This window comes from Myotis daubentonii, chromosome Y (assembly GCF_963259705.1).
Source record: "Myotis daubentonii chromosome Y, mMyoDau2.1, whole genome shotgun sequence".
In the NCBI taxonomy this organism is placed as follows: domain Eukaryota; kingdom Metazoa; phylum Chordata; class Mammalia; order Chiroptera; family Vespertilionidae; genus Myotis; species Myotis daubentonii.
Window position 1 is genome coordinate 179,016 of NC_081862.1, and position 14,379 is coordinate 193,394.

At 39.9% G+C, this 14,379-nt stretch overlaps 1 protein-coding gene across 6 annotated transcripts in view; it reads left to right on the plus strand.

The window, feature by feature from the left end:
* The window catches only part of LOC132225560 (histone demethylase UTY-like), a 300,626-nt gene that overhangs the window by 125,124 nt on the left and 161,123 nt on the right, over positions 1–14,379 (plus strand). For all 6 annotated transcript variants that reach the window (XR_009450969.1, XM_059680653.1, XM_059680656.1 and 3 more), the window contains 2 exons: positions 11,784–11,838; positions 14,123–14,157. Coding sequence is in view for 5 of the 6 variants with exons in the window: in XM_059680653.1 (XP_059536636.1) it covers positions 11,784–11,838; positions 14,123–14,157 (90 nt within the window). In the remaining variant the exon portion in view is untranslated. The remainder of the gene's footprint in view (positions 1–11,783; positions 11,839–14,122; positions 14,158–14,379) is intronic.

Below are 14,379 nucleotides of genomic sequence, written 5' to 3' on the forward strand. Positions count from 1 at the left end.
CCCTGACTCACGGCTGGCAAGTGCAGTGGTAGCACTAAGGATGTCTGATGACCCCTGAGGGCTCCCAGACTGCAAGAGGTCGCAGGCAAAGCTGAGGGACCCCCCTCCCTGAGTGCCTGAATTTCATGCACCAGGCCTCTAATGTTGAATAAGAGTGGTGAAAACAGACATGCCTGTCTTGTTATTGATTTTAAGGGAAACACGTAGTTTTTGCCCATTCAATATGATATTGGCTTTGAGTTTGTCATACTTTTTCTCTGTCGTTTCTAATTTTATTTATTAGGGTCCTTGCTCTTTTCTTTTTATGATGAGTCTGGTAAGGTTTGTCAATCTTTTTTACCTTTCAAAGAACCAACTCTTACTTCATTGATCTTTTGCTGTTGATTTTAACTCTTCCATTTATTTCTGCTCTTTATTATTTTCTTTTTTCTACTCACTTTGGAATCAGTTAGTGTTTTTCTTAATTTCTTTAAGTCTAAAGTTAGATAGTTTATTTGTGATTTTTCTTGTTTCTTGAGATAAGCCTGTAATTTTATAAATTTTTTCTTATGACTACTTTCTCTGTTTCCCATAGATTTTGGGTTGTTATGTGTTAATTTCCAGGTGTTTCAAGGTATCTTTTTATTTTTTCTTTGATCTGATTGTTAACCAAGTCATTGTTTTAGTAATGTGTTATTTTGCCTCCATATCTTTGTGTGTTTTCATGGTTTTTTCTTCTGATTGATTTCTATTTTGTTACTACTAAAATTAGAAATGATGTTTTATATTATTTTAATCTTTTAAAATTAATTGATACTTGTATTGTGTCCTAACGTGTGGTCAGTTTTAGAAAATGTCTCGTGCTCTTGTATATTCTGCAGCTTTGGGGTGAAATGCGTCATTCAGGGCCACTGTTTCCTTTTTGATATCTGTCTCCAAGATTTATCCATTGATGTGAATGGGGTATTAAAATTCTCTACTGTGACTGTATTACTGTCATTCTCTCCTTTTATGTCCATCAAGACTTGCTTTATATATTTAGGTGCTCCTATGTTGGGTGCATAACTGTTTACAATGGTAATATCTTGTTGGATTGTTTTTTTATCATTATGTGATGTCCTTTTTTGTCTCTCATTATAGTCTTTGCTTTAAAGTCTATTTTGTCAGATTTAAGTATTGCTACTTCTTTCTCTTTTGCATAAAATACCTTACTTTTCTATCAACTTGTGGTGAGTGTGTATTTGTCTTTCATTCTGAGGTGGATCTCTTACAGACATATATGCATATATCCGTATATACATATAATTATAGACTAGAGGCCCAGTGCATGGGGGTGGGATGGTCTCCTCAGCCCAGCCTGCTCCCTCTTCAATCGGGACCCTGCCCCGGGATCGGGCCTAAACCGGCAGTCGGACATCCATGCCTCTCACAATCCTGGACTACTGGCTCCTAATTGCTCACGTGCCTGCCTGCCTGGTCGCCCCTAACAGCCCCTCACTGCTGGCCTTGTCAACCCCAATTGCCCCCTGCTGCCAGCCAGGTAACCTCTAACTGCCCACCTCCTGCCAGCCTAATCGCCCCCAACTGCCCCCCTCCTAGCCTGGTTGCCCCCAACTGCATCATCCCCCCAGCCTGGTCGCCCCATGCAGCCTGCTGTTCAGTCGCGTGGTCGCCCCTCATGGCCCCCCCTGCTGACCTGGTCGCCCCACTCAGCCTGCTGTTCAGTCATTTGGTCGTCCCTCACTAACCCTTCTGCCGGGCTGGTTGCCCCACACAGCCTGCTGTTCAGTTGTTTGGTTGTCCCTCACTAACCCTCCCTGCCAGTCTGGTAGGCAGCCATCTTGTGAGGGTGTGAGGGTCAATTGCATATCACCTCTTTATATAGGTTAGATACATATCCCATTTAATGATCCTGTGTCTTTTGAATGGAACATTAAGCTATTTACATTTAAAGTGATTATTGGTTTGTACCTTTTTATTGCCATTTTATTGTATCCTTTTCTTTTTCCTCTTCTCCCTTCTTATTCTTCTTTTAGGCCCTTAAATATTTCTTGTAATACTGGTATGGAGGTATCAAACTCCTCCTTTAGCTTTGTCTTGTCTGGGAAGCTCTTTATTTCTCTTTCAATTTTAAATGATAGTCTTGCTGGGTAAATGTAGCCTTGACTGTAGGTCTTTGCCTTTCCTCACTTTGAATATTTCTTGCTAATCCCTTCTAGCCTGAACTGTTTCTGTTGAGAGAATAGCTGACAGTCTTATGGAAGTTTTCTTGTAGGTAATTAATTGTCTTTCCCTTGCTGCTATAAGATTCTCTCTTTGTCTTTAAGCTTTGTCATTTTAATTATGATTTGTCTGGTGTAGGCCCTGGGTTCATCTTGTTTAGGATTCTTTGCACTTCCTGCACTTGTGTCCCTTTTTCTTCAACAGATTAGGGAAGTTATTGGTCTTAAAATAGGTTCTCCATTCCTTGCTCTCTCTTTCTTCCTCTCTCTCTGTCTGTCTTCTTCTTCTGGTACCCATGTGATGTAGATATTATATGTCATGTTATCCCAAAGGTTCTATAAATTATCCTCATTTTTAATTTTTTTGTTAATCCTCATCTGAGGATATTTTTTCCTTTGCTTTTCAAGGAGAGTGGAGTGGGGGAGAGAGATAGAAAGAAACATCGATGTGAGAGAGACATATCTACTGTCTTCTACATGTGCCACAACAGGGGGTGGGGAGCGAACCCACAACCAAAGTACAAGCCCTTGGACAGGAATCAAAACTGGGATCCTTTGGTGTTTAGGACAACACTCTAACCATTGAGCACCGTCCAAGGCTATCCTCATTTTTTAAAATTCTTTATTTTATTGCTGTTCTGAGTGATTTTTTTTCTACTTTGCTTTTGAAATTGCTGGTTTGATACTTTGTTTCATCTATTTATTGTTTCTTTCTTCCATTATATTCTTCATTTCAGATATTGTAATTATTTCTTATTGGTTTCCTTTTTGGTTTCTTTGTCCTGTTCCATGCTATTGAGCATCATTATAACCATTACTTTGAACTCTACATTTAATAAATTGCATACCTACATTTTATTTAGTTCTTTTTCTGGAGATTTCTCCTGTTCTGTCATTTGGGGTCTCTTTATTTCCCCATTTTGGCTGTTTCTTCATTTGTTTCTTGGTTTTTGTTTGTTTGTTTTATTTTTTAGAGAGAGAGATGTGAGAGAGAGAGAAACATCGATTTGTTATTCCACTTATTTATGCACTCATTGGTTGATTGTTATATATACCCTGACTGGGAATTGAACCCGTAGCCTTAATGTGTTGGTGCAGTGCTTTAACCAACTGAGTTACGCAGCCAGAACTCTGTTTTTTTCTATGTATTAGGTAGATCTGCTATGACTTGCAGTCTTTGTTGGGTGGCCTTCTTTAGTAGGTGTCTTGTGGGATCTGTGGTGTAGTTTCCTTGAGCACCTGAGTTGGGTGCTTCACGAATGTCCCGTGTGTGGGTTGTGTGGGCCCCCTTGTTGTAATTGAGTCTTGATTGTTATTGGCCCATTCATGTTTTGGATTAACCCTCAGGCTGGCTGACTGAGGCTCAACCCTAATGAGAGTATAGGAGCTGCTGTGCAGGTGTTTGCCTCAGCAGTTTGTCCTTGCCCAGATTTTCCTTTGGACTTGCAATTTGTGAAGCTTATTGTATCCAGATAGGGTGTTGTATGAACGTGGCCGTTGGGTGTGTTGTTTCAGGACCTCTTAGGAGGAACTTGGTGCAATTAATGTCAGATACTATCTATCAATGGCCTTGGTCAATCTGTTTGGAGCTACAAGTAATCCGAAATTACATTTTGTGGCTACTTCTATTGGGCCTGGGTGCATATGGCAAGCTAAGCAGCAAGGCTGGTTTTTACCAGCATTGGTCCTGGGGGCAGGTCAGGAAAAGTCCCAAGGCACTCTGAGATTTGCTTTTGCTTGCTAGCTGCCTGTTAGGCTTAGTCACTGAAATAGCCTCTGGTGGTAGAGTTGTACATGATAGGCTCACAGTGCATCACCAGATTAATGCAAGTCTAAACTAGATGCCAGTGTTTAGTGTGAGGTTACTCAGCAAATGTCTATAGGTATACCATCTAGCTGTTACCTACTGGGTGCTTATACACCTAGTGTTGGGATGGAGTTATAGAGAGTCATCAGAGTGAGGCCAGCAGAGTTTATGAGGCCCAAATAGTAAATTTGCCTATGTTAAGGGAGGGCTTTGCTTTGTTTAGGCTTGTGAGTTGAGATGGGACTAGTGGATCTCCCATGAGGGGGCAGTGGTGATCAGGCTTGGGGAAGATAGGAGGTGTGGCCCTGCCCAGAGCCATATACCTCATTCTGTTATTTTTTTTTCTTTTTTTTTTATTAAAACTTTATTGTTCAGATTATTACATTTGTTCCTATTTTTCCCCCCCATAACTCCCCTCCTCCCAGTTCCCGCCCCACCCTCTGCCCTCACTCCCCACCCACTGTCCTCATCCATAGGTGCACGATTTTTGTCCAGTCTCTTCCCGCATCTCACACAACCCTTTCCCCCCCAAGAAGAGTCAGTCCATTCCCTTTCTATGTCCCTGATTCTATTATGATCACCAGATTATTTATTCACTTGATTCTTAGATTCACTTGTTGATAGATGCATGTTTGTTGTTCATAATTTGTATCTTTTTTCTTTTATTTATTTTTTATTTCTTAAAGTATTACAAAGGGTATTACATATGTGTCCATTCCCCCCCCCCCCCCCCCGCGCCCCCCCCCCCCCCGCCCGTGCTAGACAGTCCCCTAGCCTCCCCTATCCCCCAGTGTCCTATGTCCATTGGTTATGCTTATATGCATGCATACAAGTCCTTTGGTTGATCTCTTACCCCCTACTTCCTGCCCCCCAACCCTTCCGGGCCTTCCCGCTGCAGTTTGACAATCTGTTTGAGGCAGCTCTGCCTCTGTATCTATTATTGTTCAAAAGTTTATAATGGTCTCTATTATCCACGAATGAGTGAGATCATGTGGTATTTTTCCTTTATTGACTGGCTTATTTCACTTAGCATAATGCTCTCCAGTTCCATCCATGCTGCTGCAAATGGTAAGAGTTCCTTCCTTTTTAGAGCAGCATAGTATTCCATCGTGTAGATGTACCACAGCTTTCTAATCCATTCATCTACTGATGGGCACTTAGGCTGTTTCCAGATCTTAACTATGGTGAATTGTGCTGCTATGAACATAGGGGTGCATATATCCTTTCTGATTGGTGTTTCTGGTTTCTTGGGATATATTCCTAGAAGTAGGATCACAGGGTCAAATGGGAGTTCCATTTTCAGTTTTTTGAGGAAACTCCATACTGTCTTCCATAGTGGCTGCACCAGTCTGCATTCCCACCAGCAGTGCACAAGTGTTCCTTTTTCTCCACATCCTCTCCAGCACTTGTCGTTTGTTGAATTGTTGATGATAGCCATTCTGACAGGTGTGAGAAGGTACCTCATTGTTGTTTTGATTTGCATCTCTCGGATGATTAGTGACTTTGAGCATGTTTTCATATGTCTCTTGGCTTTCTGAATGTCCTCTTTTGAAAGGTGTCTATTTAGGTCCTTTGCCCATTTTTTGATTGGATTGTTTATCTTCCTTTTGTTAAGTTGTATGAGTTCCCTATAAATTTTGGAGATTAGGCCCTTATCAGATATGACATTGGCAAATATGTTTTCCCACACAGTGGGTTTTCTCGTTGTTTTGTTGATGGTTTCTTTTGCTGTGCAGAAGCTTTTTATTTTGATGTAGTCCCATTTGTTCATTTTCTCTTTAGTTTCAAGTGCGCTAGGAGCTGTATCAGTGAAGAAATTGCTTCGGCATATGTCTGAGATTTTGTTGCCTTTGGATTCTTCTAGAATTTTTATGGTTTCCTGTCGTACATTTAAGTCCTTTATCCATTTTGAGTTTATCTTTGTGTATGGTGTAAGTTGGTGGTCTAGTTTCATTTTCTTGCATATATCCGTCCAATTTTCCCAACACCATTTGTTGAAGAGACTATCTTGGCTCCATTGTATGTTCTTGCCTCCTTTGTCAAATATTAATTGAGCATATTGGTTCGGGCCGATTTCTGGGCTCTCTATTCTATTCCATTGATCTATACGCCTATTCTTGTGCCAGTACCAGGCAGTTTTGATAACAGTGGCTTTGTAATACAACTTGATATCTGGTATTGAGATCCCACCTACTTTGTTCTTTTTCAGGATTGCTGCAGCTATTCAGGGTCTTTTTTTATTCCAGATGAATTTTTGGAGAGTTCGTTCTAGATCTCTGAAGTATGCCTTTGGTGTTTTAAAGGGAAGTGCGTTGAATTTATAGATTGCTTTGGGTAGTATGGACATTTTAATGATGTTGATTCTACCAATCCATGAACACGGTATGTTCTTCCATCTGTTTATGTCTTCCTCTATATCTTTTTTCAACGTCCTGTAGTTTCGTGAGTAGAGGTCTTTTACCTCTTTAGTTAAGTTTATTCCTAGGTAGCTTAATTTTTTTTGGTGCAATGGTAAATGGGATTGTTTTTATAATCTCTTTTTCTGAAAGTTCACTATTGGTGTATAGAAATGCCTCAGATTTCATGGGGTTAATTTTGTATCCTGCTACATTGCCAAATTCATGTATTAAGTCTAGTAGCTTTTTGATGGAATCTCTAGGGTTTTGTATGTATAATATCATGTCGTCTGCAAATAAGGACAGTTTTACTACCTCTTTTCCAATTTGGATGCCTTTTATTTCTTCTTCTTGCCTAATTGCAATGGCTAACACTTCCAGTACTATTTTGAACAGGAGTGATGAGAGGGGGCATCCCTGTCTTGTTCCTGTTCTTAGGGGAAATGGTGTTAGTTTTTGCCCATTGAGTATGATGCTGGCTGTGGGCCTGTCATAAATGGCTTTTATTATGTTGAGGTATGATCCTTCTACTCCCGCCTTACGGAGAGTTTTTATCAAAAATGGGTGTTGAATTTTGTCAAGTGCTTTTTTTGCATCAATTGATATGACCATGTGGTTTTTTTCTTTCAATTTGTTTATGTGATGTATCACGTTTATTGATTTGCGGATATTGTACCATCCTTGCATCCCTGGGATAAATCTTACTTGGTCATGGTGTACTGCTGGATCCGATCTTTCTGATGTACTGCTGGATCCGATTTGCTAAGATTTTGTTGAGGATTTTGGCATCTATGTTCATGAGGGCTATTGGCCTGTAATTCTCTTTCATTGTGTTGTCTTTACCTGGTTTTGGTATTAGTGTGATGCTGGCTTCATAGAATGAGCTTGGAAGTGTTCCTTCCTCTTGGATTTTTGTAGTAGTCTGCGAGGATAGGTTTTAGTTCTTCCTTGAATGTTTGGTAAAACTCCCCTGTGAAGCCGTCTGGTCCTGGGCTTTTGCTTGATGGAAGCTTTTTGATGACTGCTTCAATTTCTTCCATGGTTATTGGCCTGTTGAGATTTTTAGATTCTTCCTGATTGAGTTATGGAATGTTGTATTTTTCTAGGAATTTGTCCATTTCCTCCAGGTTGTCTAGTTTGTTGGAGTAGAGCTGTCCATAGTATTTTTTAACAATCATTTGTATTTCTGTGGGGTCTGTTGTTATTTCGCCTCTATCGTTTCTGATTTTGTTTATTTGGGTCCTCTCTCTCTGCTTCTTGGTGAGTTTGGCTAGAGGTTTGTCAATCTTGTTTATCCTTTCAAAGAAGCAGCTCTTGGTATCATTGATTTTTCTGTATTTTTTTTTGTCTCTATGTCATTTATTTCTGCTCTAAGCTTTATTATCTCCTTCCTTCTGCTCACTCTGGGGTTTTCTTGTTGCTCTCTTTCTAATTCTTTGAGTTGTAGAGTTAGATGATTTACTATCATTTTTTCTTGTTTTTTTGAGATAGGCCTGTAGAGCTGTTAACTTCCCTCTCAGGACTGCTTTCATTGTGTCCCATATTTTTTGGATTGTTGTGTTTTCATTGTCATTAGTTTCCAGGATGTTTTTAATTTCTTCTTTGATCTCATTGGTAACCCAATCAATATTTAATAGCATGCGATTCAGCTTCCAGGTGTTTGAGTATTTTGGGTTGTTTTTATTGTAGTTTATTTCTAATATTATGCCATCGTGGTCTGCGAAGACGCTTTTCATGATTTCAATCTTCTTGAATTTGGGGATACTTTGCTTGTGACCCAATATATGGTCTGTTTTTGAATATGCCCTATGAGCATTTGAGTAGAATGTATATTCCCTGGCTTTGGGGTGAAGTGTTCTGAAGATGTCTATTAAGTCCATCTGATCTAGTGAGTCAGTTAGGATTGCTGTATCTTTGCTGATTGTTTGTTTAGAGGGCTTATCCAGTGCTGTCAGTGGTGTATTAAAGTCTCCTACTCTGATTGTATTGTTGTCGATCTGTCCTTTGATATCTTCCAGGAGTTTTTTTATGAATTTGGGTGCTCCTGCATTGGGTGCATATATGTATACCAGGGTTATATCTTCTTGTTGTTTTGAACCTTTTAGTATTATGAAGTGGCCTTCCTTATCTCTTGTTATGGCCTTCACTTTGAGGTCTATTTTGTCCGATATAAGTATTGCTACCCCAGCTTTCTTTTCCTTTCCATTTGCCTGAAAGATATTTTTCCATCCTTTCACTTTCAGTCTGTGTGAGTCCCTTCTAATGAGGTGGGTTTCTTGTAGACAGCAGATGTATGGGTCATGTTTTTTTATCCATTCAGCCACTCGATGTCTTTTGGTGGGAGCATTTAGTCCATTTACATTCAAAGTTATTATTGAAAGGTACTTGTTTTTAGCCACTTTTTTTGTGTGTGTGTGTGGCTGTTTTCTTTCTGAGCTTTTTATTTCTTCTTTTTACACCAGTCCCTTTAGCATTTCTTGCATTGCTGGCTTGGTGGTGATAAACTCCCTTAGTCTTTTTTTGTCTGTGAAGCTTCTTATTTCCCTTCAATTTTGAATGATAGCCTTCCTGGATAGGGTATTCTTGGATTCAGTCCTTTGCTTTGCATCACTTTGTAAATTTCTGTCCATTCTTTTCTGGCCTGATGTGTTTCTGTTGAGAAGTCATTTGACAATCTAATGGGAGATCCCTTGTATGTAACTTTCCGTCTCTCTCTTGCAGCTTGTAAGATTCTCTCTTTGTCCTGAACATTTGCCATGGTAATTATGATGTGTCTCGGTGTGGGTCTTTTCGGGTTCACCTTGTTTGGGACTCTCTGGGCTTGTGTGACTTTTTTCTTCCCCACCTCAGGGAAGTTTCCTGATATTATTTCTTTCAGTAGGTTTTCTAATTCTTGTTCCTCTTTCTGTTGTTCTGGTACTCCTATTATTCGTATGTTGTTTCGTTTCATGTTGTCCCAAAGCTCCCTTAGGCTCTCCTCCTGTCTTTTAATTTTTTTCTCCAATTGCAGTACAGTTTGGGTGTGTTTTGCTTCCTTGTCTTCTAATTCACAATTCGGTCCTCTGCTTCTCCTAGTCTACTGTTCATACTTCCTATGGTGTTTTTTATTGCAGCTATATCACTCTTCCTTTCTTCTTGGGTGTTACTTACTTTGTTGATTTTTTCATCTGTTTCTTCTAGCTTCTTGCATATGTTATTGATTTTTTCCTCCGTCCAGTTTATGAATTCTAGGACCCTTATTCTGAATTCTTTTTCGGTCATGTTGCATGCCTCTGTATCACTTAGCTGCTTTTCTGGCGAGTCCTCTTTTTCTTTCCTTTGGGGGTTTCTTTGTCTACCCATGTTTGATCTCACTGACATATCTAGACGTTGAGTCGTTCAGTGGCTGCTCCCTGGGTGGCAGTGACTCCTTGGGTTGTGGTGCTCTTCGAGCGGTTGTGGTAGCAGCTGCTTCTCAGTTGGCAGCAGCTCTGGTGGATGCTGTTCACATCTGTGGTAGCTCTTCTGGCTGGTAGGGGAAGGTTTCACGTACAGCTGCTGTTCCTCAAACAGAGGGTGTGGTGCTCAGGAGGCTGCTGTTGTTTGGATCTGCTGCGTTGATGTAAAGGCACAAAATACAACACAACAAGGCACCGTGTACCAGGCACCACTCTGTGTTGTTGCTGGGATTGAAAATCCCTCTATAGGCCAGACCCTGTTAACTCCCAGGGAGTGATCAGATTATTTTAATCCTTGATCTTGTTCAGGGTGGAATCTGGGTGTGGTTGTGCTCCTCGCCTGGGGGCTAGGTAGGGGAGTCCCACCCTCTGGAAAGAATGGCTGCCCTGATCCTGGCCCAGGGGTGTCTCAGCACTCAATCCGCTGCCACCTCTCCCGGCCCCCCCCTCTCTCCTCAGTTTCTCCCCAGATTCCACTCGTCCGCACCTTCTCCCTCTCTTGGGCACAGGTGAGTGTCTGTATCCGAAATGTCTTATGACCAGGATTCAGTGAAAATAAACAAGTAAAAGCCAGCCGCGGAAACGGGGTGGCTGACTTTCTACAAGCTCTTCTATTACCGGCACTGTATGCTCTGTTCAGCTCTTCACGCTGCTCCCCTGTAGGCTCAGTCCTCCGTGCTCACAGAACCCAGCTCTCAAATCCCCCGGCGGTGCCCGGAATCCTGTGTATCTCCTTTCCCCAGTCAGGGGCTGTGCCTGTCCCAAGGGACGTTGCTATCTGCCATGGGGTCTCCCTCTAACCCTCTGTGCTCAGAGGTCTGGCAAACTTTCTTGCCCAGATCCCTGGTTTTTTACCTTTCCAGGGGAGCTCTGCCCTTCCTGGCTGCAAACTGTCTCACCAGCTGAGTAGTTTCGCCAATTTAGGGTGGGTGTTATTAGTTTCAGCTGCTTACTCCATTTGCTCCGGGAGACGACCTGGGACGCGTCTGCCTATATCGCCCTCATTCTCTTCTGATTGTGACTGGATCTCAGCTGGGCAGAGCCACTAAGTGTGTGTGGGGATATGCCAAAAGTGCAGAGGGGATTGTTCCAGCAATCTCCCTGATGGGGAATGGACAGTCAGAGTCATGGGAAAGTAAGGGGAATGGCCCAGTTCCAAAATCAGACAACTCTGTTACTGACTCCTCACTAGGGGATTAGCTCTGCAGGGTGGGGAAAGGGGTAGTCCAGGGGACGGGGCTGTTGAATTCCCCCATTCAGGGGGAGGGGAGACGCTCCACCAAGAAATATGATTCAGCACAGGGATCCTGGAAGCTTCCCCCTCCACCCCCCCACCCCACCCTCATCCCCTCAAGAGCAACAAACCCAGTTCTCTCATGATGCAATTGTAATTTGCTTCATCCTCCCTCCACAGGAGCCCAGGGTGACTGGCTGCAAACAAGATCTTGTGCATTGGCATTTTAAGAGGCAAAAGTGTATCTAGCTGACTCTGTTTCTCCCTGGTGGATAGAATTCCCACTTATTTTCACATCCAGATGGGCTGCTCTTTCCAGCTCTGGTGCTGTGGGCTGGGAAGCCTGGCATGATATTTAGAGGGAGTTTTTCCCCCAGTTTTTCAGGGGGAAGCCCCCTCAGCTGAGATATTTCTCTGGAATTATAGCCACCACCCTTGGGAGTAGGACCATCCCATTTCATATCTCCACCCTTGCTGTCACTCTTGATGTGGTTTCTTCCATAAGTCCTTGGTTATAATATTTCAGTTCAGTTGGTTTTTCAGTTGACCAGAAGTGGGCCAGAGTAACTGGCACTTACTCTGTAGCCATTTTGGAATCTCCCACATCATTTCATTATTATATACTTGACCTTAAAAGCCTTAAATATATAAATCAATTTTATGCAACTCTAAATTTAGCGCATTAATATTTTTACTTTTCTGTTACAGCATTTTCAATTAGCGTTGATTGACTGCCATCCCTGTACGTTGTCCAAAGTTGAAAGTAAGTATTTCTAAATACCATAGTTTTATTGTCTTTTTGAGGAATAGACTATGTATAAGACATTTCAAATTATGACCACGAATACCTTTTGTTGATTTGTTGAAAACAAACCTGAGAGATACAAGACTAACACACAGACTTTAAGACAATTAGTTGATTTGAATAGTTTGTTTTTTAATAATAATCAGTGCGTTACTCGATAACCATAAATAAGTCTAGTTTCTCACAGAACACTAACTCATAGTAGTTGCCTCCTTTGTGTTAGATTATTATTGGTAGTTATTGTTATCTTATAGTGTCTGTCTTTTTAAATGGAAAAATTATGTCTTTTTTCTTTCAGTATTTTTTTTCATGGAAGGGAATTTATGGGTTGGGTACCTTGTGCAGTGTTCTTTATTTTGGGTATACAGAATATATATTTATAGTACTGGGAAACTTATAATGAAACTGTATTAAAGCCTTCATACCACAGGCTCACTGAATCAGAATCTTAGGGAGCTAAGCATGGGTAATTTTTTTTTACCTCCTAGAAAGAAGTTTATCTTTACATTATTCATTGAGATATAATAAGAGAGAAGATGTGGGAAAAGAGAAGGAAAGAAGAGAAAAAGTCATTTTGGGATTTATATTAAATGAGAACTTCTGTTTTCTGTGAGAGTCTTTCTAGAAAAAACCCATGTAATTAAATATTCTACATATAACTTTTTTTTTGTTAATCTTCACCCTATGATATTTTCCCCATTTTTATTCATTTATTTATTTTAAAAATATTTTTATTGATTTCAGAGAGGAAGGGAGAGGGAGAGAGATAGAAACATGATGAGAGCGAATCATTGATTGGCTGCCTCCTGCAGGCCCCACACTGGGGTTCAAGCCTGCAACCGGCCAAGTATACTTGACTAGAGTCGAAGCAGGGACCCTTCAGTTCACAAGCCGATGCTCTATCCACTGAGCCACACCAGTTAGGGCTCCATTTATTTTTAGAGAGAGAGAGAGAGAGAAAGAAAGAGAGAAAGGAACATCACCATGAGAGAGACACATAGATTGGTTGCCTCCAGCATGCACCCCAACTGGGACTGGGGATCAAGCTGGCAACCAAGGAACATTCCCTTGATTAGGAATCAAACTCTTTGGTCCGCAGGCTGACACTCTAACCAGTGAGCCAAACCGTCCAGGGCATATTCTGCATATAATTTGACAGTTTTTTCTAATTAAAACCTAACCCAAAATAGAAAGGATATTTGTTCTTGCAAATAAGAACAATATAACTCAAATATCTAGAATGTAGTTGTTAAACTTTTGTGATTTTTTTTTTTATGGTCTTTGGTAAATCATTCATGCATTTTAGGAATTGGGTATCAAAAAGAATTTCTTTTTTAAAAAAATATAATTTTATTGATTTCAGGAAGAAAAGGAGAGGGAGGAAGAGAGAAAGAAACATTACTGATGAGAGAAAATAATTGATCGGTTGCCTCCTGCATGCTCCCAACTGGGGACTGAGCTCGCAACCTGGGCGTGTGCTCTGACCAGAATCAAATCCGGGACCCTTCAGTCCAGAAGCTGGCGCTCTATCCACTGAGTCAGACCAGCTAGGGCAAGAAGAGTTTCTTTAAAAAGAAGCAAAATACTCTGCCTTGAACTTTTCAGACATACTTATTTTATAGTGTTGCTTTTTTTAATTGGTTTGACCCTTTTCTTTTTTAAGTCACCTAACTCTGAAGAACTAAAAAGAAACCAACTTAGTAAAATTACTTACCAAAAATGTTCAATAAACTAAAATACTAGTAAAAAATAGTTCACTAATATTTTTCTTGTGTATGACTTTTTCAAAAATATTTTTAGATAAAATTTACTATAAAGAAAAACTGTACTTTAAAAAAATCTTTGTTTATTAAAGAGTAGCTTTACTATAATTATAAAGTGACAATACTGAATGCCATATGTCAGGATATTTACATTTAGAATATTATACTTAATATTGACAGTTTGAACTTTGTAAATTTATTAATTACTGATTTCTATGGGGCAAATGTTATTTGCAATTAAAAATAAGTGGATGAAATTTTTATTTAATATAAATATTTATTATTTAATAGTAAAGAATGCTTTTTAAAGCATGCTTATGATATTTAGTCAGTTTAGTAGATAAATAAAAGGTACACCTTCTAAATCAAATTTTTAATCTAGAGTTAACATTTTATTAATTTGCATATTTTTATTATCTATTTTTATTACCTGAAACTCGGATGTATTATAATTAATTTCTTTCCATGATCCTTTGTAGTTCAGTTTCATATAGCTCACTTGTATGAAACACAGGTAAGTGTTTTAATTTATTTTACTTAAAATAAGAACAAGAACTTACAACAGAATCATCATCCATGCTTTAATTGAAATTATGTAAGATAAATATAGGTTAATTTAATTGAGTTCTGGGTATATACTGGTACTTTTATTCAATAGTTTACACTCATTGAATGTTTAAAATTTTGCTTAGTCATATAATTTATAAGAGCAATAAGGGAATTTGGATTTATATTC